Below are 25,928 nucleotides of genomic sequence, written 5' to 3'. Positions count from 1 at the left end.
AGGTACTGAGAGAGAGAGAGAGAGGTACTGAGAGAGAGAGAGAGAGAGAGGTACTGCGAGAGAGGTACTGAGAGAGAGAGAGGTACTGAGAGAGAGAGAGGTACTGGGTGAGAGAGAGAGAGACTCACTCCAGTGTTCTCCACTGCAGCAATTGCCTCCCTGCTCAGCGGCCATTCAGGCAAAAGAGAGAGGGGGGGACGGAGTGTGAATCAAAAGCTTACACACAAGCACGCTGCTCCCTCTCCATATCAAATTCCCCCAGCAAGTGGACACCGAGGCTGGAACAATGCCGTGGTTAAGTGTGTAGTAGTATAATACTGAGCAAAGATGACACCAGTTATTTCCTTGGCATCGTTTTACACTGGTGTACTGTAGACACACACAGACTACCCCTCCGAGTCATTTAGTCTGTTGTTGTCTATGCACAGTAAGAGCTTGCTAATCATGTGTTGCTTCTGTTTTCACTACTGTATTTGTTATCCAAGCTTAGCCCTCCATAGAGGTTTCTCCAGCGGAGTTGTGGTGTGTTCTGAAAGCTCCCGGTGAAAAATGATAAACACTTCACTGTTATGGACAAGCGCTGTCTACTCTCTACTAATGACCTTCCTCCTCTCCCCCCTCCTTCATGTGCCTGCTATCTTTCTCTCCTTCTCTTTTACTCTCTATCTCTCCCTCACTCTCTCTACATCTCAAGCACACACACACACACAAACTCAGTGACTCCTGTCTCTGCCCCCTCCTTCTTCTTCTCTCCTCCATGCAGGATTCAGCTACCTTCCTCTCTTTTTACACGATCATCATCATCATTCCTCAATCTTCCTGCTTCTTTCTCTCTCTCCTCAGCTGACTTGTCTGACTGTCTCTTTCTGTTAGGGAAGAAAGTACATGAAAAAGTATTCAAAAGTAGTATAAATCAAAGAGCGTTTTTGCATGTGCTTGCTAGGTTGTACGGTACTGCATATGATATGGAAGTGCGTGTGTCTGTGTGCATGGCAGTGTGTCTGTGTGCATGGCAGTGTGTTTGTGTGCATGGCAGTGTGTTTGTGTCCATGGCAGTGTGTTTGTGTGCATGGCAGTGTGTGCATGTTTGTACAATAGTAGCGAGTGGTGTGTGTGTTCCAGCATCCTTACCAAATTCAGAGGAGAGGGGTAATTAACATGGGTGACCCCAGCACTGCCGTGGTAGCAGAGCAGCCCTGAGAGACTCCCCTAATCTGTACCTCATAGGCCAGGACTCACATCAGGCTCCTGCAGCGGAGAGGGAGGAGTGTGAAGGGAGGGATGAAGGAGGGAGAGTTTGTGGAAGGAGGACCACAAAGCCTTTGTGTTGGCGTCTGGCCCGGATCTGCGATTCTCCCTGATATAGCAGGAGTCGGCCCGCTTAATAATCCTCACGCCGAAATTCCACTGGGAAGGGCAGGCCCAACGCACACTAGGAGAGGAGAGGAGAGGAGAGGGGAGGACAAGGAGAGACTGCTGGCACACACTAACAGCAGGTTGCCCCAGTGAGGATAGCAGAAAACATTGTTACATGTTTAATTATCCAGAGCAATTAGGGTTAAGTGCCTTGCTCAAGGGCACAATGACAGATTTTTCACGTAGTCTGCTCAGGTATTCGAACCAGCGACCTTTCGGTTACTGGCCCAACGCTCTTAACCACCTGTCAATCCATTGTTATTTCAAATCATACTCTTAAAGTCGTAAACTGTGGTCATAAATAGAACAGAGCTGGTTTCTAATCTACAGTATATGCACTGTTACAGGAATGGCTCTCCATAGTCAACGAGATGGCTAGCTAACTGTAATTTAAAATTGGATCACCATTGAGCATATCGTAGTTATGTCGCCTGGGACTAACTGAGTTTGTTGGTCAGTTGAGTCTAAGAATCAAGGTACTGATAGGTGGACTAATGTCTAGCTTAGGTATAGTAGCTATTCTCTTGTAGAGAATCAGGCAATCATCCACAGATGACGGAACCTCTATTGCACTCCACTCTGCCCTTTCCCACCTGGACAAGAGGAACACCAATGTGAGAATGCTGTTCACTGACAACAGCTCAGCGTTCAACACCATAGTGCCCTCCAGGCTCATCACTAAGCTAAGGACCCTGGGATTAAACACCTCCCTCTGCAACTGGATCCTGGACTTCCTGACGGGCCGCCCCCAGGTGGTGAGGGTAGGCAACAACACATCCGCCACGCTGACCCTCAACACAAGGGGCCCCTCAGGGGTGCATGCTTAGTCCCCTCCTGTACTCCCTGTTCACCCACGACTAGGAGCTGATCGTGGACTACAGGAAACGGAGGGTCGAGCACGCCGCCATTCACATCAACAGGGCTGTAGTGCAGCAGGTCGAGAGCTTAAAGTTTCTCGGTGTCCACATAACTCTGGATCTATTATGGTCCACACACACCAAGACAGTTGTGAAGAGGGCACGACAACGCCTCTTCCCTCTCAGGAGGCGGAAAAGATTTGTGATGGGCCCTCCGATCCTCAAAAGGTTATACAGCTGCACCATTGAGAGCATCTTGACTATACCAGGCGGTGTCAGAGGAAGGCTCTCTCTGCTACTGCACGGCAAGTCTGAAACCAACAGGACCCAGAACAGCTTCTACCCCCAAGCCATAAGACTGCTAAATAGTTAGTTAAATAGTTAACCAAATACAGTGAGGGAAAAAAGTATTTGATCCCCTGCTGATTTTGTACGTTTGCCAACTGACAAAGAAATGATCAGTCAATAATTTTAATGGTAGGTTTATTTGAACAGTGAGATACAGAATAACAACAAAAACGCATGTATAAAATGTTATAAATTGATTTCCATTTTAATGAGGGAAATAAGTATTTGACCCCCTCTCAATCAGAAAGATTTCTGGCTCCCAGGTGACTTTTTATATAGGTAACGAGCTGAGATTAGGAGCACACTCTTAAAGGGAGTGCTCCTAATCTCAGTTTGTTACCTGTATAAAAGACACCTGTCCACAGAAGCAATCAATCAATCAGATTCCAAACTCTCCACCATGGCCAAGACCAAAGAGCTCTCCAAGAATGTCAGGGACAAGATTGAAGACCTACACAAGCCTTGAATGGGCTACAAGACCATCGCCAAGCAGCTTGGTGAGAAGGTGACAACAGTTGGTGCGATTATTCGCAAATGGAAGAAACACAAAATAACTGTCAATCTCCCTCGGCCTGGGGAGTTGCAATGATCATGAAAACGGTGAGGAATCAGCCCAGAACTACACGGGAGGATCTTGTCAATGATCTCAAGGCAGCTGGGACCATAGTCACCAAGAAAACAATTGGTAACCCACTATGCAGTGAAGGACTGAAATCCTGCAGCACCCGCAAGGTCCCCTTGCTCAAGAAAGCACATATACATGCCCGTCTGAAGTTTGCCAATGAACATCTGAATGATTCAGAGGAGAACTGGACCAAAATGGAGCTCTTTGGCATCAACTCAACTCGTCGTGTTTGGAGGAGGAGGAATGCTACCTATGACCACAAGAACACCATCCCCACCGTCAAACATGGAGGTGGAAACATTATGCTTTGGGGGTGTTTTTCTGCTAAGGGGACAGGACATCTTCACCACATCAAAGGGACGATGGACGGGGCCATGTACCGTCAAATCTTGGGTGAGAACCTACTTCCCTCGCCAGGGCATTGAAAATGGGTCGTGGATGGGTATTCCAGCATGACAATGACCCAAAACACACGGCCATGGCAACAAAGGAGCGGCTCAAGAAGAAGCACATTAAGGTCCTGGAGTGGCCTAGCCAGTCTCCAGACCTTAATCCCATAGAAAATCTGTGGAGGGAGCTGAAGGTTCAAGTTGCCAAACGCCAGCCTCGAAACCTTAATGACTTGGAGAAGATCTGCAAAGAGGAGTGGGACAAAATCCCTCCTGAAATGTGTGCAAACAAGGTGGCCAACTACAAGAAACGTCTGACCTCTGTGATTGCCAACAAGGGTTTTGCCACCAAGTACTAAGTAATGTTTTGCAGAGGGGTTAAATACTTATTTCCCTCATTAAAATGCAAATCAATTTATAACATTTTTGACATGCGTTTTTCAGGATTTTTGTTGTTGTTATTCTGTCTCTCACTGTTCAAATAAACCTACCATTAAAATTATAGACTGATCATTTCTTTGTCAGTGGGCAAACGTACAAAATCAGCAGGGGATCAAATACTTTTTTCCCTCACTGTAGCTACCCTGAAAAGCTATGCATTTACCCTTTTTTACACTAACTTTTTTGACATATGCTGCTGCTACTGTTTATTATCTGTCACTTTGTTCCTAGTTACAGTGGGGGAAAAAAAGTATTTAGTCAGCCACCAATTGTGCAAGTTCTCCCACTTAAAAAGATGAGAGAGGCCTGTAATTTTCATCATAGGTACACGTCAACTATGACAGACAAATTGAGAGAAAAAAATCCAGAAAATCACATTGTAGGATTTTTAATGAGTTTATTTGCAAATTATGGTGGAAAATAAGTATTTGGTCACCTACAAACAAGCAAGATTTCTGGCTCTCACAGACCTGTAACTTCTTCTTTAAGAGGCTCCTCTGTCCTCCACTCGTTACCTGTATTAATGGCACCTGTTTGAACTTGTTATCAGTATAAAAGACACCTGTCCACAACCTCAAACAGTCACACTCCAAACTCCACAATGGCCAAGACCAAAGAGCTGTCAAAGGACACCAGAAACAAAATTGTAGACCTGCACCAGGCTGGGAAGACTGAATCTGCAATAGGTAAGCAGCTTGGTTTGAAGAAATCAACTGTGGGAGCAATTATTAGGAAATGGAAGACATACAAGACCACTGATAATCTCCCTCAATCTGGGGCTCCACGCAAGATCTCACCCCGTGGGGTCAAAATGATCACAAGAACGGTGAGCAAAAATCCCAGAACCACACGGGGGGACCTAGTGAATGACCTGCAGAGAGCTGGGACCAAAGTAACAAAGCCTACCATCAGTAACACACTACGCCGCCAGGGACTCAAATCCTGCAGTGCCAGATGTGTCCCCCTGCTTAAGCCAGTACATGTCCAGGCCCGTCTGAAGTTTGCTAGAGTGCATTTGGATGATCCAGAAGAGGATTGGGAGAATGTCATATGGTCAGATGAAACCAAAATAGAACTTTTTGGTAAAAACTCAACTCGTCGTGTTTGGAGGACAAAGAATGCTGAGTTGCATCCAAAGAACACCATACCTACTGTGAAGCATGGGGGGTGGAAACATCATGCTTTGGGGCTGTTTTTCTGCAAAGGGACCAGGACGACTGATCCGTGTAAAGGAAAGAATGAATGGGGCCATGTATCGTGAGATTTTGAGTGAAAACCTCCTTCCATCAACAAGGGCATTGAAGATGAAACGTGGCTGGGTCTTTCAGCATGACAATGATCCCAAACACACCGCCCGGGCAACGAAGGTGTGGCTTCGTAAGAAGCATTTCAAGGTCCTGGAATGGTCTAGCCAGTCTCCAGATCTCAACCCCATAGAAAATCTTTGGAGGGAGTTGAAAGTCAGTGTTGCCCAGCGACAGCCCCAAAACATCACTGCTCTAGAGGAGATCTGCATGGAGGAATGGGCCAAAATACCAGCAACAGTGTGTGACAACCTTGTGAAGACTTACAGAAAACGTTTGACCTGTGTCATTGCCAACAAAGGGTATATAACAAAGTATTGAGAAACTTTTGTTATTGACCAAATACTTATTTTCCACCATAATTTGCAAATAAATTCATAAAAAATCCTACAATGTGATTTTCTGGATTTTTTTTTCTCATTTTGTCTGTCATAGTTGATGTGTACCTATGATGAAAATTACAGGCCTCTCTCATCTTTTTAAGTGGGAGACCTTGCACAATTGGTGGCTGACTAAATACTTTTTTCCCCACTGTATATGTACATATCTACCTCAATTACCTCGCACCCCTGCACATCGACTCGGTACTGGTGCCCCTTGTATATAGCCAAGTTATCGTTACTCATTGTGTATCTATTATTACTTTTAAAATTATGTGTTTTACTTTTCTATTATTTCTCTATTTTCTTTCTCTCTGCATTGTTGGGAAGGGCCCGTAAGTATTTCACTGTTATTCTAGACCTGTTGTTTACAAAGCATGTAGTTAATAATATTTTATATGATTTGATTTTAACGCTGTTGGGTTAATGGACTACACGTTGTTTGAACATGTCTTGGTCTCTATGGTAGAAGGTTAGACTGGATCCTAGGGGTTAAATGCCTAGTAGAAGTGATGAGTGAACGGGACCACTGGAGAAGGAATGTTGGCATTCCTAGGCCAACTCTTTCTCTCTCTCCAGTCCCAGTCTGTTGTACACGCTGTCGACTGTCTGTAGCCTAGTCTGGCAGTAGCATATCGTACCAGTGGTTCAACTAAACCTGGTTTGGATTCTAATCACGAAGACTCTGAGCTGTTGATTCTGGGTTCTAGTTTCTGTTCAACCATTGCAGAGCCTATTCCAGGTCTGAAACTAAGACTGACATTCCTGACCGCTGAGGCAGGAATCATAGATACACGGCAGTGACTAACATCTTCATACCATAGTAACATGCTAAATCAGCGCACTATGCTTGTCTCCTCGGGGAGTTAACCCTCATGGCAGTCTTTCCCCACTGAGCTGACAGGTTGCCATGCTATACCATGAGCCTAGAGCGCTGCTGCTGGAATGTAAGAAAGGAATGACATTGAGTGTGCATTGTGCTGTTTTTCAACCAGGCTTTGTTTGTTGTGTTTCAGTTTGGCTTTGTGTTCGGGCCTGTCTATGGTAGTTCTGCACTGCCCTCTTGTGGTGATTTTATTTTTTATTTAACCTTTATTTAACTAGGCAAGTCAGTTAAGAACAAATTCTTATTTACAATGACGGCCTACCCCGGCCAAACCCGGACGACGCTGGGCCAATTGTGCGCAGCCCTATGGGACTCCCAATCACGGCCGGATTGTTATACAGCTTGGAATCGAACCAGGGTCTGTAGTGACGCCTCTAGCACTGAGATGCAGTGCCTTAGGCCGCTGAGCCACTCGGGAGGGCTACTGTATATACATACACATGACTGGCACAGTATTGCCATCCATTCTGTGTTCAGTTACTGCCTCTTCAGGAATAGCAGCAGAGCTGTTGTGTTGTTCCTAAAGCAGATCTGGGGAGGGGGAGTCATTTAACCCCCCCCCCCCGTCCTTCCTTCGCACAGACTCGCTCGTACAGACACCCACACGCAGTCCGCCGCTACAGCGCTAGCCCTCCACTCTAAACTGCTGAGAGGCCAGGGAGTGCAGCTGGTGTTAACCACCTCCCAAAACGCTGCTAGCTACCTCTGCCCTATGCGCAGTCATTGCCGCAACGCTACTATTTACATTTGACATTTTAGTCATTTAGCAGACGCTCTTATCCAGAGCGACTTACAGGTGCAATTAGTGTTGTGTCTTGCTCAAGGGTATATCGACAGATTTTTCACCTAGTCTACTATCATGACGGTAACACAGCATTGTCATGACTGTGACACCTCAGTCTTTTTCAAAACACTAAATGTGCAGAATACAACAGGTGTAGATCTTACAGTGAAATGCATACTTACAAGCCCTTAACCAACAATACAGTTTTAAGAAAGAATACAAAAAATATATATACTATATAAAATAATACAAAATAAAAGTAACATAATTAAAGAGCAGCAGTAAAAATAACAATAGTGAGGCTATATACAGGGGGTACCGGTACCGAGTCAATATGCGGGGGCACCGGTTAGTCGAGGTAATTGGGGTAATATGTACATGTAGGTAGTAATAATAATATGCCATTTAGCAGACGCTGACGATGTGTGCATACATTTTTACGTATGTGTGGTCCCGGGGATCGAACCCACTACCCTGGCGTTACAAGCGCCATGCTCTACCAATTGAGCTACAGAGGACCACAAGTTATTAAAGTGACTATGCGTAGATAATAAACAGAGAGTAGCAGCAGTGTAAAAGAGGGGTGGGGGGGCAATGCAAATAGTCTGGGTAGCCATTTGATTAGATGTTCAGGAGTCTTATGGCTTGGGGGTAGAAGCTGTTAAGAAGCCTTTTGGACCTAGACTTTGCGCTCCGGTATCGCTTGCCATGCGGTAGCAGAGAGAACAGTCTATGACTAGGGTGGCTGGAGTCTTTGGCAATTTTTAGGGCCTTCGTCTGACACCCCTTGGTATAGAGGTCCTGGATGGCAGGAAGCTTGGCCCCGGTGATGTACTGGGCCGTACGCACTACCCTCAGTAGTGCCTTGCGGTCGGAGGCCGAGCAGTTGCCATACCAGGCAGTGATGCAACCAGTCAGGATGCTCTCAATGGTGCAGCTGTAGAACCTTTTGAGGATCTGAGGACCCATGCCAAATCTTTTCAGTCTCCTTAGGGGTAATAGGTTTTGTCGTGCCCTCTTCACGACTGTCTTGATGTGCTTGGACCATGTTAGTTTGTTGGTGATGTGGACACCAAGGAACTTGAAGCTCTGAACCTGCTCCACTACAGCCCCGTTGATGAGAATGGGGGCGTGCTTGGTCCTCTTCTTTTTCCTGTAGTCCACAATCATCTCCTTTGTCTTGATCAGGTTGAGGGAGAGGTTGTTGTCCTGGCACCACACTGCCAGGTCTCTGACCACCTCCCTATAGGCTGTCTCATCGTTGTCGGTGATCAGGCCTACCACTGTTGTGTCATCGGTAAACTTAATGATGGTGTTGGAGTCGTGCCTGGCCATGCAGTCATGAGTGAACAGGGAGTACAGGAGGGGACTGAGCACGCACCCCTGAGGGGCCCCCATGTTTTGAAATGAATGCATAAAACGTATCCAAATTATATTAAGTGTTCTATAAGGCAGATTTTTGTCTCGCCTAGGGTGGCAGAATGTCTTCACCCCTCTGCACCTGGCCAGGAGACAATCCTTCTCTTTAACACATCTCACTAGAAGAACCAACCTGTCTGAAACCTAATTCCTAATAAATCAAACAAACTCTTCAGTTCCGACAGACCAAGCAGCAGCAGATACCAGCAGCATCTCCCCTTCTCATGCTCAACCACCCTGAGAAGCTATAGCTGCAGTCACATTTATTACTGTTAAAAAACTTAATATTTTTCTCTGTTCAAGGTTAGAATTGTAAATGAAAGCATCAGGGTGCTGTAGTAAGTGGGTTTTATACACAAAACACACACTTGTAAAAACCTCATGTGAAATTCTCGCTCGAAACACTTAATCTCAAGAGCTCCTCATAAATCCACAGCGATGTGCCTTTATCAACATGGCACTCGCATGAAGAGGCCTATACATGAGGTGCCGATGAGGACAATGGGGACTGAGTGGCTACATACACCTCTTCCACTGTACACCTCTCAGCCAGCATTGGTTGGCTTGCTTCTTCCCTCCTAGGGCTGAAGCATTGCTGTACTGTTAAAATTTTTTTGTTGAATGCATTCAAGTTGATGTTTTATTTATTTTGTTCATTCTGCTCAAGCTGAATTTAATTACATGTTGTATCACTGCTCTCCCCTCTGTCAGCGCACCACCATTCTCCCCTGTGCCAGGGCTTCTCAGGGTGGTTCAGCATGAGAAGGGGAGATGCTGCTGGTATCTGCTGCTGCTTGGTCTGTCTGAACTGAAGAGTTTGTTTGATTTACTAGGAAATAGGTTTCATCAGACATGTTGGTTCTTCTAGTGAAATGTGTTAAAGAGAAGGATTGTCTCCTGGCCAGGTGCAGACTGGGCCGGCCCTGGACGTTCTGCCACCCTAGGCGAGACAAAAATCTGCCTTTATAGAAAGCGTAATATAATTTGGATACGTTTTATGCATTTATTTCAAAATATAAAGCAAACAATAGATATCCTTTTTGCCTTTTTCTTTAACAAAGGGTATGTGATACCCTCACTCAATTCGAGCCCTGGTTTTAACCAAACACACCAAGCCCTTCCCAGGCACAGAGGTATTTAATCAGTGCACGCGACAGTATTGGGAGTATTTGGCTTTACCGCCATCTATGGATAACATAATTGTGTCTGTCAAACAGGTAGGCTTACCACTTATTTTTTGGAATAGGAAGAAATAGGCTCCAATTATATATGTAATTCTATGATTATGCCCATAAAAAATGTTGGTGCACACGTGCATATATAGGAGGTCCCTTACCAGGCAGAAGGGAATTTTACTTTAACCCCTGCATCGGAGAGTTACAATGTTGCTATCACTTTGCAGCCAACTACCTTTAGTAGGAAACCGAGTTTCTTATTAATAATACGACACCTGTTATCCCATATGGCACGATCCCATAATTGTTACAATTACAATACAAATATTATATTATATAACATATTTAACATATATTTTAATATTCCTGTAGAACTATAAAAAAGAGTGAGATCATTTGAGCTTTAGAAACAAGTGCTTTCATAAATGCATGGCGGGCCTCTTTTCGCTGGAGCAGTGTAAAATAAGCCTTATGTCAATGACCCAGACTTAACGAATTTTGTTTATTTACATGGTGAATTTGATTGTCCAACATCAGTTTCAGCATTTATTTATTTAGTCTCCGCCTAGAGTGGCCTCTTTCCTCTGCAGTCAGCCATGTTTTCTCTCGGTAGCTGTCCATGGTCCTGAAATCAAATAATCTGAGAGGGGGAGAGAGAGAGAGTGAGTGAGCGAGATTAGGATGTAGTCTATTTAAATCTAAAAAATACAAAGTAAACAGGTGATAGATAATTGAGTAATCTTATAAATTAATGCGAGTGTATGATCAACGCTTACCTTTTATTCAAAGACAAGTTGACTCGCCTGGCCTTTCTGGCAGCAAAAGCATGTACTGCTTGTTGGAGGTTGATTTTTGTAAGACAACTCGTGCTCAATTGATATGGTGGCGAGTCCATTGAGTCCCTCTTGACTTAAAGTAGAGCACAGGTTGTTTTTGATGAGTTTGAGCTTGGAGAATGTGCGCTCTCCACTTGCCACTGTCATCGGGAGTGTGAGAAGAACTCTCAGGGCAACAAAGCCATTGGGATACAAGGAGGCCATTTGGTGTCTGGATATGTACTCCAGTGCGTCAAGTGGTTTTGCCTCACTGTCCAGTCTCCTGCTCAAGACTTTGAGCTCATTACACAGCTCAATGTCCCTGGAATCCCCATACGTAAGGGCCCTCTCCAGTGTTGCACAGTCCCTGGTAAGCGCTGCAGTGTCCATGTCCTTGATGGTGGGGATGTTGTACAGGATGCTGAAAACACTGCTGTGCTCTTCGAGCTGCGTAAAGCGCTCGTTGACGGACTAGATAGCAGAATCAAGAATCTGATTAAAGCAATGTGCTTTGAATTTCTGCTGAGGGTCAGTCACAGGCTCATCCTCTCCCTCGTAGCCAAACAGACTCCTCTTCTTCCTGGGATGGACTGTGGGCTGCACTGGGAAACAGGGCTCAATACCCATCTCCTCTGCCAACTCTTTTGCGCTTGCTAAAGCGAAAGCTGCATCGGAGCGGTAGTCATGGAGGAATACCCTGGTTGAGTTCAGTTGAGCCATTGCTAGTGAAATATTAAAACTCACCGCCTGCAAACTCTTACTGGTGATGTTCACTTCGAACAAGATGTCATGCCAAATCACCACTGTGCGCACATGAAGCCAAAGTTGTTCATCTTGTGGGCAATGCTGTTTGCCTCCAACCTTGTATAAATGTATACATTTCTTGGATGGTGTTAAAAAACTCAGCTGCCTCCAAACAACACGATGCTGCATCAGAGAGAACCAGGTTCAGCGAGTGCACGCTGCATGGCACAAAAAAGGCCCTCGGATTGATATCCTGCACTCTTTTGAACTCTGCTGTACCTCCCCCGCATATTCGCCCCGTTGTCATACCCCTGCCCTCTCATGTCCATGATGGCGATTCCATGTTTCTGTAGTTTTGAGATGAGCAACTCGGTCATGCCCGCTCCCATTGCGTCAAGCAGTTCACTAAACTCCAGGAAGTGCTCTCTTGTGCGCACTGACCCATCATCATCGGTTGAAACAAAATGCACCACCATGGTCATCTGCTCTGTTTTGCTCTTGTCTGGTGTGCAGTCCAATTATATAAAAATATTTGGCTGCTTTTAGATCACTGTCTGCTGGATCTCTTGTGCCAGCATATCAATAATTTCGTTCTGGATTATTTTACCGAGGTAGTGCACATGTGTTTCTTTGGACTGTACTCTCCTTACATGCTCCTTCAGGATTCCATCAAAGATACCCAGTATTTCCACAAACTTAAGAAAGTTCCCATTATTTGGCTCGTTCAGCCTATCCGTGGTCCCACGTAACGCAATATTCTGGGTGACCATTACGCGTATCAGGGCTATGAGCCTCTGCAGCACCTGCTGCCAGTGGAGAGTCTCTCCGTCAATAGCCCGTTGGGCTTGGGTATCGATAATTTACTTGGACACCAGCCTGATCTCCAGCTCCTTCCACCTTTGGAAACTATCTAGGTGGTCATGCGACTTCTCATGCGAGCTGAAGAGGTGGCACAGATTCTTCCAGTCCCTGTTTCCATCCCTGACCAGTGCAGATTTGCACTCGTGTGAAAAAGGTTTGCAGCAAAAACAGAAGGCTGCATCGTTTTGCTCAGAATAGACAAGCCATGGTCTCTCCACTCTCTCCCCGTTCGCCATCCTCCTATTGTAGTGGGCCACCGAAAACTTTTGTTGCCCCTCATCTCTTGGGAAATTCCCCTCTTTATCCTGATGTGGCCCAGTCTGCACTAACATATCCCGTAAAGATCCATTCATATATTTTGGCCACTCACTGGGATATTTTATGTTTTTTGTCTGGGAGTTGGATTTAGCAGCAGCACCACCACTGTCATCGGGGACGGGGAGCGACGAATCTGAGTCCGGGTCCAAGATGGTAGGGTCTTCGCCGGCATTGTTTGGAGGTGTGGCTAGGCCTGGTGCAACCACCTATTCTTGTCCAGCCAGAGAGCTGTCATCATCAGTGGAAGTACATGGCTCGGACTCCTCCGGTTTGCCCTCTCCGCTGCTAGAATCAGCGAATGGGGGCTTGTTGTTCTCGGCGAATGAATGGCCTGTCCTCAGAGGCTTGTCATTCTCCACACCGGCTGATGGACATTGCTGCACGCTGATAAATTTCAGCAGCGAATTTCTTTGGGTTAGAGACTGCTTCTTTTCTCATTCATTATTATTATTTTTTAATATATTCACTTCCTGATAGTTTCGGTCTCTTAGACATGGTAGCAAATTGTTTCAAATCTCTATAGCTTACTTGTAGGTAAAATTATATCCACTAGTAGTAGCTAGCTAACATTAACATGCTAGTTTAGGCTACTGCCTTAATCACTAATCGTCTTCGTCATACACAAACATAAATAAATAAATAAATCATTTAATTGGCAGATTCATTTTTATTAATGTTTCACAATTGGATAATCCCATATAAACACATACATCACCATAGCTACCAAAGATAGTGGGAGTGAACTTTGGGAGAAGCGGGAATGGGGTGAGGGCGGGAACTGCAGCAACGCTATGAGCCGGTGGCTGGGGTGCCGTCGGCGGTGTAGCAGCCGATCAGGGGCGCCGGAGGGCGGCAGCCAATTGTCAAAATGCCGCCCCAAATTCAATTGCCGTCATAGGCAGCTGCCTAATCTTGCCTAATGGGAGGGCCGGCCCTGGGTGCAGACATGTGTAGTGTGTTAGAGAGATTAGTGTCTCTGCTCCCGTGGGCAGACATTCAGGTGAAATAGGGACGTGTGTGTGTGGAGGAGTTAGTGCTCATACAGGTGTGTGTCTGGGGTTGCTGATTTGAAAGGGCAGGATTAGGGGATTACCAGTCTGCTACATTACCTGAAGGCTTCAGGGGTGCAGCAGTGCAGCAGAGTGTATGTGCATGCGTGTCTGGTGTGCGCGTGGTGTGTGTGTGTGGGGGGCTGCTGCATGGTTACCTGAGAGCTTCTGACAGACTGGCTGATAAGATAACACATGACTGTGAACGTGTGTGGTCTGACTGGGTTTACAATACTGTGTGTTCAAGTGAGAACAGGTCCTGGCTTGGAGGTGGTTGCTTAATGGGTTATCTAGGTATAAATATTTATTAGGTTATATGTATTATGTGATGTATGTACGTACTTAGTTACTGTATATGATAAGATTTCCTTTTCTACACTATCAATTGGGTATTACTTATGTATGACTGTGTTGCTAAGAGATTAATTATATTCATTATATTTACGTTGACACATATTATCTTAACACAACACAAAGTTTTATGATGTATTTATAGAACTACATTTCATGAAAATGGTCACAGTACATGCACCTGCAGTGAAATGGGAATGAATTCTAAACAGTTAGCCATAGTGGTATAGTGTGTTTAAAACCACAGCTGATCCATGAGCCAGAGGTTGTGTAGTGCTTCTATCCTGGGCAGGTGTTTTTATGTGGTAGATGTAGAGGGAGCATCAACACCTATAGCTAGCGCACCTCCATGGCCCTCCAAGCCTCACTGTATCACTCATCTCCCTCTCTCTTAAAGGGACCTCCCGGCTCCCAGCCGTCACCCCACGCACAGCCACCCCCACACAACCCCAACAACCCCATGATGGGACCTCACGGCCAGGTAAGACACACTCACACACACCCTTCTCTCTCACACACACCCTTCTCTCTCACACACACCCTTCTCTCTCACACACACTCTGCTTTGCCCACTCTCCCTCACCTCTTGCTGCACAGGCAGGCACTCCCTCTTTCACTTTCTCAATCACTATCATTCTCTGCCTGTCCACTCACACTGAGAGGCCTCTGTCTCCCTTGGTCTCTTCCTCTTTTGCACTCACTCCTTATCTGTATCTTTCTGTCTCTGTCACTCACCCACATCCCCTCCCATCCCCCAAAACGTATGTCCATACATACAGCCCTGCTCCCTAGTTGTGGACAGACAGGCAGTGGCCATGACACTGTAGATCGGATAATTAATTCAGCTGTGTTGGCCCAATTGTAGAGAATAGAGGAGGAGTGGAGGTGTGTCTGGCCAGGCTGAGCAGAGCAGGCCTGCTCTCTCCTCTCCCTAAGCCCGGAACTCACTCTCCCATCAATATCCCATTAATATTGTACTTTGGAGAACTCGCACACAAACTCACCACAACTTGGCTTAGACAAAAGCAGACTCTGAGAGGGATGATGGGGGAGAGAAGGATTATGGGGGAGAGAGAGGAGAGAGATGGGGAGAGAGAATTAAGGAGAGCAAGATGGGGGGAGAGAGGAAGGGATAGAGGGAGAGCGATAGCGAAACGGCAGTCTTTCCCTCCAGCTGGCATCATCTTCCCTACACCAACTAGTAGCTTGTGTTTAATTGGCTCTGAAAGCCCGTTTCTGTGTTGTCATGGCATCATGTTTCGCCTGCCTGTACACATCTCTAATAGCATGATCATTTGCGTGTTATGTCATTGTCAATAACACTGGTTAGTTGTGCTCTTAATGATTTATTATATTTTGTTTTCCCTTGATGGATGAAAGTATTTTTTTAGAATATTTTTTTTCCCGTTAAGGCGTTAATACTTCCCAGCCGAAACAGTTCGGAACAGTTCGTGCCTATATTATGACAACATTTTGTGACGTTTTGGATTTTTTCTCGAGGCAAGCCGAAGTCAGTAGCCAAAGTCTACGCCCCCTCATCGGCGATTGGTCAACAGTAGGAATTCTTAAATGAAGTGCCTGTTGTCATTCAACGAGAGACGACTTGTCCTCATGCAAAATAAAAATATGTTAAATTGCGCGACTAAGATCTCCTTGGCAAAAACGTCAAAATTAATGACAGATTTCTTGAATTATCTTAGATTAATTCACACTATTTTGAGGAAGTGTATACTGGCTACGGTGTCTTAAAATGGACAAACAGTACTATTGCTGCTTTTTTCTCGTTTTTCAAGCGAAGGTCTTTTAAGGGAGTATGCGAGCACAACTCGGCTAGGCTGCATCACACTGTACTAATGTTGTAGAAATGTTTCTGGTAGCTCTTTTGGACAATGATCAATACAGTCAGTTGTGTGTGTGTGCACATGCTGTACGTGTGTAAAACAGATAGAGGTGTTTTACCCTCCACTACCCTCCTCCTGCACATACCCTCCCATCCTCATCCCTCATCCTGTACTGTTCCCTCATTCAACATGCTGACGTCACCCACGTCCATCCTCTACTCCACCTTTTTCTCTCTCGCTCTCTCCCACCCATCTTTATTTCCCCTTTTCTATTCTGTTCTATTCGTCTTCAGCATCTGAGGACTATTCTTCAGAACTCTGAGACACAACCTTTGCCTTGTGTAGCATGCAAACAAAGCTCATTCAAACTCTGAGCATTTTCTCCAGCACAATGGTTCCCCCTGCTGACAGCAGAAAGTCATACAGTAACATGATGGATAAGACTAACATTGACGTCTGTCCTCCTCCCCACAGCCTTTCATGTCCCCACGGTACCCAGGTGGACCTCGCCCCTCACTCCGCATGCCAAATCAGGTAAGGTACCTCTACTAGAAGTATGAAGTCTTACATGTGAGTAGTACATTTTCAGGGAGTTGAATACTCTGTGCTAATGTTCCTCTCTCTCTCTTGCCCTTCGTCTCTCAGCCCCCTGTGGGAGTCCCAGGGTCACAGCCACTCCTGCCAAACAGCCTGGACCCCACCAGACCACAGGGTAAACACCTCACACTTCTATTCATTTTGTAACATGCAATATCCTATTAGCTTAAAGCTGGAATCCGTACTTGGTGAAACTGCCACAATGAACACAGTTTTTCTTTACATCGGACATCATTGCTTTCGTGATAGAACAGCAGGGTATGTACTGATATCCATGAGTTCATCTGCCTCTGGGTAGAAAAACGCCTTAACCGCCTAGAGTCGATTGACGCAACGCGACGTACTTCTGCATCTGCGGTAAAAGGCGGCAGAGCTAGAGCGGTGTTTGTCAGACCATGAGGCATCCGAAAATCGGTCTTCTCACGAAAACGTCTGTAGCGTTCGAACGGTTTGGCCTAGAAACCATTACCATTCTATGAAAAGGGGTTACTCTCATGATGGTGTTCTCCGTTTTGCTCTACGACCCCCACAAGTGTCAGGGGACTCGTCTGAAGTCAGTACCGTCGATGTGCCAACTTCTGTTTGTAGCATCCGAACCGTTTGGGCTACAAACTAATGTGACCCCACTGTTGAAAGGGGAGATTATCACGAACACGATGGTGTTCTCCAAGTGTCACAGGACTCGTCTGAAGATAACCGGTTACGGTTTTAAAAAATGAATGGAAGTATGAAGGTAGTTTTGTGCCTACCCCATAAAATGGGTTAAATATAGGGGTTAATTTCCAGAATCCCACAGTATCCCTTTAAAGGTGCAATATGCCGAAATCGCTCTGCCATTTCCTGGTTGCTAAAATGCTAATAGTTTCTGTGACAAAACAAGCAATCATTGTACCATCTAAATCGCTGTGAGATCTTTTCAATAACCAAAAATGTGTATTTTCAGCTGTTTGAAGCTGGTGTACAAAACCGAAAGTAAAAGACGCAAAAACGAAACTTAAGAACAGGAAGCATAGAAATTGCGCAAATAGAACAGATCTACTGCTTCTTAGACTTGCTTTCAATGAGAATGACAGATCTATAACTCATATTGCAGCTTTAAGGATATGTGCTTGTAGAATGTATTTGGTCTGAAATTGTCCCATGCTGACGGACTTCCTCTCGATCATCCCTCCTCCAGGACATCCAAACATGGGCGGCCCGATGCGGATGAATCCCCCCAGAGGGATGGGTGGCATGGGCCCACAGGTACAGACAGACACCATCACTCCCCCTAAACTCTGCTGCTCCACCCCTCTATCCATGATCCCCATGTCCCTTTACAGCATATCACACTGAACATACAAGGTTTCTTTCATCGCTACTTAATTTCCTGATGTCAGTCTCATCCTACAGTATATATATCTGAAAAAGCTCAATGAAAAATGTATAACCACAAATACACTATTTTTACAAAAGTATGTGTACAACCCTTCAAATTAGTGGATTCGGCTATTTCAGCCACACCCGATGCTGACAGGTGTATAAAATTGAGCACACAGCCATGCAATCTCCATAGACAAATATTGGCAGTAGAATGGCCTTACTGAAGAGCTCAGTGACTTTCAATGTGGCACCGTCATATGATGCCACCTTTCCAAAAAGTCAGTTCATCAAATTTCTGCCCTGCTAGAGCTGCCCAGGTCAACTGTAAGTGCTGTTATTGTAAAGTGGAAAAGTCTAGGAGCAACAACGGCTCAGCCGCGAGGTGGTAGGGCACACAAGCTCACAGAAGGGACCGCTGAAGCGCGTAGCGTGTAAAAATAATCTGTCCAAGGTTGCAACACTCACTACCGAGTTCCAAACTGCCTTTGGAAGCAATGTCAGTTCGTTGGGAACTTCATGAAATGGGTTTCCATGGCCGAGCAGCCGCCCCACACAAGCCAAAGATCACCATGAGCAATGGCAAGCGTCGGCTGGAGTGGTGTAAAGCTCGCCGCCATTGGACTCTGGAGCAGTGGAAACGCGTTCTCTGGAGTGATCACGCTTCACCATCTGGCAGTCTGAAGGACAAATCTGGGTTTGGCGGATGCCAGGAGAACGCTACTTGCCCGAATGCATAGTGCCAACTGTAAAGTTTGGTGGAGGAGGAATAATGGTCTGGGGCTGTTTTTCATGGTTCGGTCTAGGCCCCTTAGTTCCAGTGAAGGGAAAACTTAACGCTACAGCATACAATGACATTCTAGATGATTCTGTGCTTCCAACTTTGTGGCAACAGTTTGGGGAAGGCCCTTTCCTGTTTCAGCATGACAATACCCCCATGCACAAAGCAAGGTCAGAAATGGTTTGTCGACATCGGTGTGGATGGAAGAACTTGACTGGCCTGCACAGAGCCCTGACCTCAACGCCTTCGAACACCTTTGGGATGAATTGGAACGCCGACTGCGAGCCAGGCCTAATCGCCCTACATCAGTGCCCGACCTCACTAATGCTCTTGTGGCTGAATGGAAGCAAGTACCCGCAGCAATGTTCCAACATCTAGTGGAAAGCCTTCTCAGAAGAGTGGAGGCTGTTATAGCAGCAATGGGGGGACCAACTCCATATTAATGGCAATTATTTTGGAATGAGATGTTCGACAAGCAGCTGTCCACATACTTTTGGTAGTGTAAGTGCTAAGTGGCATACCAAATCCAGGTCCAGACACCTTGATGAAGGCCAAAACGCGTTGGTGTATTTTAATAATTAACTAGCCCACACATTAAAGGCTTTTTAACTTGCAAACCCACACGAGTGCCTGTACTTTTGTGGTTATAGTTTCTCCTTTTGCTTTTCTAGTATTGTTCCCCTCCAAGATCACCTGTTGTTGTTTTGGAATACCTGAAGCGCTCTTGCTACTTATTTTTCTTCAACTATTTCTATCTGCTTTGTCTCAAAGCAAGCCCGACATCATACCCCTCAAGTAGCACCCCTCTCCTTGTTAAGTATAAATCCACAGTCTACTTTCCAATCACCAAGTCAGTTTGAGCGCCATGTGCCCCCTGTCCCTCCCTGCTTCCCTCACTGTGTAACTTTGCTTACACAGTGAGGATCACTGAACTTTACTTACATTGCTGATCAGGATCGAGTCATTAAAAACTGGCATCTGTCTTAAATACAACAAATGAGAGAGTGATCCCTGGCATGTATTGTCCTCAGTAGTACCAAGGGTTGACGCTGTGTGTTCCTCTCTCTGTGTAGAATTATGGTGGTGGAATGAGGCCTCCTCCCAACTCCATGGGGCCAGGAATGCCAGGAATGAACATGTGAGTACAGTCATTCTCCAAAGGCATTTAATCACCTCATCTACTTACTATTTTTTTTAAATGATCCAGATATCTAAATTACTATTGGAATTGCTATTAATAGCACTGATAGGATGTAAGAATATTTGACAAGTAACAATTTGAGCAAATACAAGCTCTAATTTGTTCTGCAGTGAGCCTCTCTCACACAGCCTATTTTCTTCCCCTCTCTCTGTCTTAGGGGTCCTGGAGGTCGAGGTCCCTGGCCCAATCCCAACGCAAACTCAGTAAGTCCTGCTCACTCACCTTCTCACTCACTCTAATGCCTCATTTCTTTTAGAGGTAATTCTTTGTTGTGAAAGTCATGAGTTTACTGATTCTGTCCCCTTTCTGTTCTCTCTCTATAGATAGCCTATTCCTCGTCATCTCCTGGCAACTATGTGGTAAGTCTCAAGCCTAAACACTGATTAGTATTGTTAGCCATAGCTGACATCTGACTGGCATGCTACTGTATACAGTGCCTTCTGAAAGTATTCACACCCCTTGACTTTTTCCACATTTTGTTGTGTTACAGCCTGAATTTAAAACAGATTAAATTGAGATTGTGTGTCACTGACCTACACACAATACCCCATAATGTCTTCATTAAAAATGAAAAGCAGAAAAGTCTGTAGTCAATAAGTATTGAAATTGAGTAAATATGTGTTTAACAAGTCACATAATAAGTTGCATGGTCTCACACTGTGTGCAATAATAATGTTTAATGTGATTTTTGAATAAGTACCTCATCTCTGTACCCCACATATATACAATTATCTGTAAGGTCCCTCAGTCGAGCAGTGCATTTCAAACACAGATTCAACCAAAGACCAGGGAGGTTTTCCAATGCCACGCAAAGAATGGTACATATTGCTAGATGGGTAAAAGAAGAAAAGAAAAGCAGACATGGAATATCCCTTTGAGCATGGTGAAGTTATTAGTTACGCTTTGGATGGTGTATCAATACACCCAGACACTACAAAGATGCAGGCGTCCTTCCTAACTCAGTTGCCGGAGAGGAAGGACAGAGTTACAGAGTTTAATGGCTGTGATAGGAGAAAACTGAGGATGGATCAACAACATTGTAGTTACTCCACAATACTAACCTAATTGACAGAGTGAAAAGAAGGAAGCCTATACAGAATAAAAATATACCAAAACATGCATCCTGTTTGCAATAAGGCATTAAAGTAAAACTGCAATAAATGTGGCAAAGAAATTAACTTTATGTCCTGAATGCAAAGCGTTATGTTTGGGGCAAATCCAACACATCACTGAGTACCACTCTTCATATTTTCAAGCATGGTGGTGGCAGCATCTTGTTATGGGTATGCTTGTCATCGACAAGGACTAGGGAGTTTTTTAGGATAAAAATTAACTGAATAGAGCTAAGCACAGGAAAGATCCTAGAGGAAAACCAGGTTGACTGCTTTCCAACAGAGACTGGGAGACAAATTCACCTTTCAGCAGGACAATAACCTAAAACACAAGGCCAAATATACACTGGAGTTGCTTACCAAGACAACATTGAATGTTCCTGAGTGGCCTAGTTACAGTTTTGAGTTAAATCGGCTTGGAAATCTATGGCAAGACTTGAAAATGGCTGTCTAGCAATGATCAACAACCAACTTGACAAAAGTTAAACATTTTTAAAAAGAATAATGTGCAATTATTGTACAATCCAGGTGTGCAAAGCTCATAGTGACTTACCCAGAAAGACTCACAGCTGTAATCGCTGTCGAAGGTGATTCTAATATGTATTAACTCAGGGGGTTTTAGTACTTACAGTGGGGGAAAAAAGTATTTAGTCAGCCACTAATTGTGCAAGTTCTCCCACTTAAAAAGATGAGAGAGGCCTGTAATTTTCATCATAGGTACACGTCAACTATGACAGACAAATTGAGAAAAAGAAATCCAGAAAATCACATTGTAGGATTTTTAATGAATTTATTTGCAAATTATGGTGGAAAATAAGTATTTGGTCACCTACAAACAAGCAAGATTTCTGGCTCTCACAGACCTGTAGCTTCTTCTTTAAGAGGCTCCTCTGTCCTCCACTCGTTACCTGTATTAATGGCACCGGTTTTAACTTGTTATCAGTATAAAAGACACCTGTCCACAACCTCAAACAGTCACACTCCAAACTCCACTATGGCCAAGACCAAAGAGCTGTCAAAGGACACCAGAAACAAAATTGTAGACCTGCACCAGGCTGGGAAGACTGAATCTGCAATAGGTAAGCAGCTTGGTTTGAAGAAATCAACTGTGGGAGCAATTATTAGGAAATGGAAGACATACAAGACCACTGATAATCTCCCTCGATCTGGGGCTCCATGCAAGATCTCACCCCGTGGGGTCAAAATGATCACAAGAACAGTGAGCAAAAATCCCAGAACCACATCGGGGGACCTAGTGAATGACCTGCAGAGAGCTGGGACCAAAGTAACAAAGCCTACCATGAGTAACACACTACGCCGCCAGGGACTCAAATCCTGCAGTGCCAGACGTGTCCCCCTGCTTAAGCCAGTACATGTCCAGGCCCGTCTGAAGTTTGCTAGAGTGCATTTGGATGATCCAGAAGAGGATTGGGAGAATGTCATATGGTCAGATGAAACCAAAATATAACTTTTTTGTAAAAACTCAACTCGTCGTGTTTGGAGGACAAAGAATGCTGAGTTGCATCCAAAGAACACCATACCTACTGTGAAGCATGGGGGTGGAAACATCATGCTTTGGGGCTGTTTCTCTGCAAAGGGACCAGGACGACTGATCCGTGTAAAGGAAAGAATGAATGGGGCCATGTATCGTGAGATTTTGAGTGAAAACCTCCTTCCATCAGCAAGGGCATTGAAGATGAAACGTGGCTGGGTCTTTCAGCATGACAATGATCCCAAACACACCGCCCGGGCAACGAAGGAGTGGCTTCGTAAGAAGCATTTCAAGGTCCTGGAGTGGCCTAGCCAGTCTCCAGATCTCAACCCCATAGAAAATCTTTGGAGGGAGTTGAAAGTCTGTGTTGCTCAGCGACAGCCCCAAAACATCACTGCTCTAGAGGAGATCTGCATGGAGGAATGGGCCAAAATACCAGCAACAGTGTGTGAAAACCTTGTGAAGACTTACAGAAAACGTTTGACCTGTGTCATTGCCAACAAAGGGTATATAACAAAGTATTGAGAAACTTTTGTTATTGACCAAATACTTATTTTCCACCATAATTTGCAAATAAATTCATTAAAAATCCTACAATGTGATTTTCTGGATTTTTCTCAATTTGTCTGTCATAGTTGACGTGTACCTATGATGAAGATTACAGGCCTCTCTCATCTTTTTAAGTGGGAGAACTTGCACAATTGGTGGCTGACTAAATACTTTTTTTCCCCGCTGTATATAATCAAGATATATTAGGGTTTTATTTTTCATACACTTTTTTACAAATTTGACATTTCAGAGTATTTTGTGTAGATCCTTGACAATTAAAATCAATTTTAATCCCACCTTGTAACATCACAAAATGTGGAAAAAGTTGAGGGATGTGAATACTTTCTGGAGGCAATGTATGTCTAGATGTTTTGGAAATATATTTTCTCTAAATCTCGCTCTCCTCCTCTCGTCTTTCTCCCAGGGTCCTCCAGGGGGCGGAGGCCCACCAGGAACTCCCATCATGCCTAGCCCAGGAGGTACGCGCACTTATTTGTCTCCATATCACTCCTCAATCTATTTAAGCTGTTTGTTTCATTCACCATTCTGCTGTCACAGTCACACTTGGTGACTTTGTTTACCTAATGATTTTTTATCTTAAATAGTCTTAGCTTGTTATGTGGATAGCTACATACTGGACGTGTATAACTTGGCAGACTACTGAGCTGCGATCATCTGTTGTTCTCACCAATGCTGCATCAGTCTGTTCCTGTTGACAGTACAGTCAGAACAAACTGCTCTGGACCAACATCCTGTGGATGTGCTGTTTCTGTTGGGATGTGGAGAGGTTTCTTTTTGCGTCCACTATTTATTATTTACATACACCTCTATTGTGACGCGTTGCCTGGGCAACATGTGCACAGCGCTCCTCACATGTTTTTCCACTGCATTCGCCAAGACAACCCCCCCCACACACACCACCACCACCACCATCCCCCATCCCCCATCCCCACATACATACACACACACACACACACACTAACACACCCAGTCACGACTGCACATACTACACCCAGGGCCACAACCAGGCGACAAACCCCACACTCCCTACCTCTTTCTGTTTATTTTTCTCCCTACTCTGACCACACTACAATGTCAGATCAAGGTCACTTCTATTCTCATATTCTATTTAGGATAGAGACACAATGAGAGTAACATTAGGTGCTGGTTCTGTTTACTTTCCACTGGCTCTGTAGTCATCAGGATTTAACCCCATGTTCATGGAAACATGAGATATGAAAAATGTGAGACATTAGGCTTTCACATTCCATGTGGGTAGATGAATTATAACCTGCATGTTTAGGTGTGAATCATTGTCATGTTTTGGTGGTTTTGTAGTGTTCAATCTCAAGGCTGTCCATTCATGTGGCTGAAGGCAATACAGAACTGTGTAGTTCTGCTCAAATATACTGTAGGCTGGACTAAGTGTTGTTTTCTTCTCTCCAGACTCCACAAATTCCAGTGAAAACATCTACACAATGATGAATCCTATTGGCCCTGGTGGTAACAGACCTAATGTAAGTAGGCTCTTTGTTTTTCATGGGGTTCCTGTTTTCAAATGGGTAGAGGCAATGATTATGCAATTTGATATGATAATGACAAAGATCATTAAGTTGTAACTCTGTTTTTTGTGGGGGGGTTTTACAGTTCACAATGGGGCCGGGCCCTGATGGCCCAATGGGTGGAATGGGAAGCATGGAGCCACACCATATGAACGGATCGCTAGGTGAGTTTCAATAGCAGCTATCAGCTGATCAATATGATAATATCTGTCAGCAGCATGTAGAACTGTTACCTGGAATTTATTAAGCCATTCTGACAAACATTAACATTTACATTTCTAAAACTTTTATATAAATATTAGGCAGTAATTTAGAACTACTGTACAATAGTAATGTGGTCATCCGGCTTGAATTGTTGAAATCCGGTAGCTGAGTTCTGTGAGAAATAGCACTTTACTAGTGTGACTATACCCCCTTGTGGACAGCATAGGGATCGTTCCTTTCATAGTATTGATTTGAAGTGGAAGCAGATTATATGGGCAGCAAGCAGGCACATTGATTTTGTAGGCAGGTGAGACGTGATCAATGAAGCCAATGAAGTTGGGTCTCATCTGTATTTGAAACAAATAACTTAATTAAAGCATATGACCTGTGTTAAGAGCTGAATGTGATCCCCGGCCGGAGGAGCAGTTGAGCATAGCTTTATACTGATGAGCTTTTCTCTCATGTCAATCTCTCTCTTGTTGTTTTCAGGCTCTGGTGACATGGATGGGTTGCCAAAGGTGAGACTTTAAAGACTCCACACCAGATAAACTTGCATTCATTTCAATGCAGACCCATCTAAAGTTTATTGAAGGCACTTCTAATACTGACGACTTGGTTTGGATACAAAGCAGACAGAAATTAAATAATGGCACTTTTTAATGAAACATCCAGTCACTAGAAATGGCAGATGAGAATGGGGAGGCCTAAATCTAGATGTCTTTCCCTCTTGGTGTAGAATTCTCCCAACAACATGGCAGTCATGAACAACCCTCCGGGAACTCCGCGGGATGATGGGGAGATGGCTGGCAACTTTTTAAACCCATTCCAAAGTGAAAGTGTGAGTACTCTACAGCGCTACAGTCCTTCTCTTCACTAACCCGCAACCATCAGGCAGTTTGCTTCAGTGAAGAAATTCTCATCTCACTGCTGACTTTATTCCTGTATCCTAAACACTTTCCCTTCAGGCTTTACCTTAGTTTGTCGAAATTAGATTTGTTTTATAATGTCAACGTAGAAAATATGTATAATTCTTACCTGGCTGTCTCGTAAAGCAGTCTGCTTGTTATG

At 44.6% G+C, this 25,928-nt stretch overlaps 1 protein-coding gene across 3 annotated transcripts in view; it reads left to right on the top strand.

Annotated features, from left to right (window-relative positions):
• The window catches only part of LOC121540352 (single-stranded DNA-binding protein 3-like), a 134,673-nt gene that overhangs the window by 106,819 nt on the left and 1,926 nt on the right, over positions 1-25,928 (top strand). For all 3 annotated transcript variants that reach the window (XM_041849164.2, XM_041849166.2, XM_041849165.1), the window contains 12 exons: positions 14,560-14,643; positions 16,478-16,537; positions 16,649-16,715; positions 17,778-17,845; positions 19,814-19,878; positions 20,099-20,144; positions 20,265-20,300; positions 23,519-23,573; positions 24,541-24,611; positions 24,742-24,820; positions 25,350-25,378; positions 25,597-25,698. In XM_041849164.2, the coding sequence (XP_041705098.1) occupies positions 14,560-14,643; positions 16,478-16,537; positions 16,649-16,715; positions 17,778-17,845; positions 19,814-19,878; positions 20,099-20,144; positions 20,265-20,300; positions 23,519-23,573; positions 24,541-24,611; positions 24,742-24,820; positions 25,350-25,378; positions 25,597-25,698 (762 nt within the window). The remainder of the gene's footprint in view (positions 1-14,559; positions 14,644-16,477; positions 16,538-16,648; positions 16,716-17,777; positions 17,846-19,813; positions 19,879-20,098; positions 20,145-20,264; positions 20,301-23,518; positions 23,574-24,540; positions 24,612-24,741; positions 24,821-25,349; positions 25,379-25,596; positions 25,699-25,928) is intronic.

Source organism: Coregonus clupeaformis, chromosome 26 (genome assembly GCF_020615455.1).
Source record: "Coregonus clupeaformis isolate EN_2021a chromosome 26, ASM2061545v1, whole genome shotgun sequence".
NCBI classification, from domain to species: Eukaryota; Metazoa; Chordata; class Actinopteri; order Salmoniformes; family Salmonidae; genus Coregonus; species Coregonus clupeaformis.
Note: the sequence above shows the minus strand (reverse complement) of the source record. Positions and strands in the feature narration are given on the sequence as shown.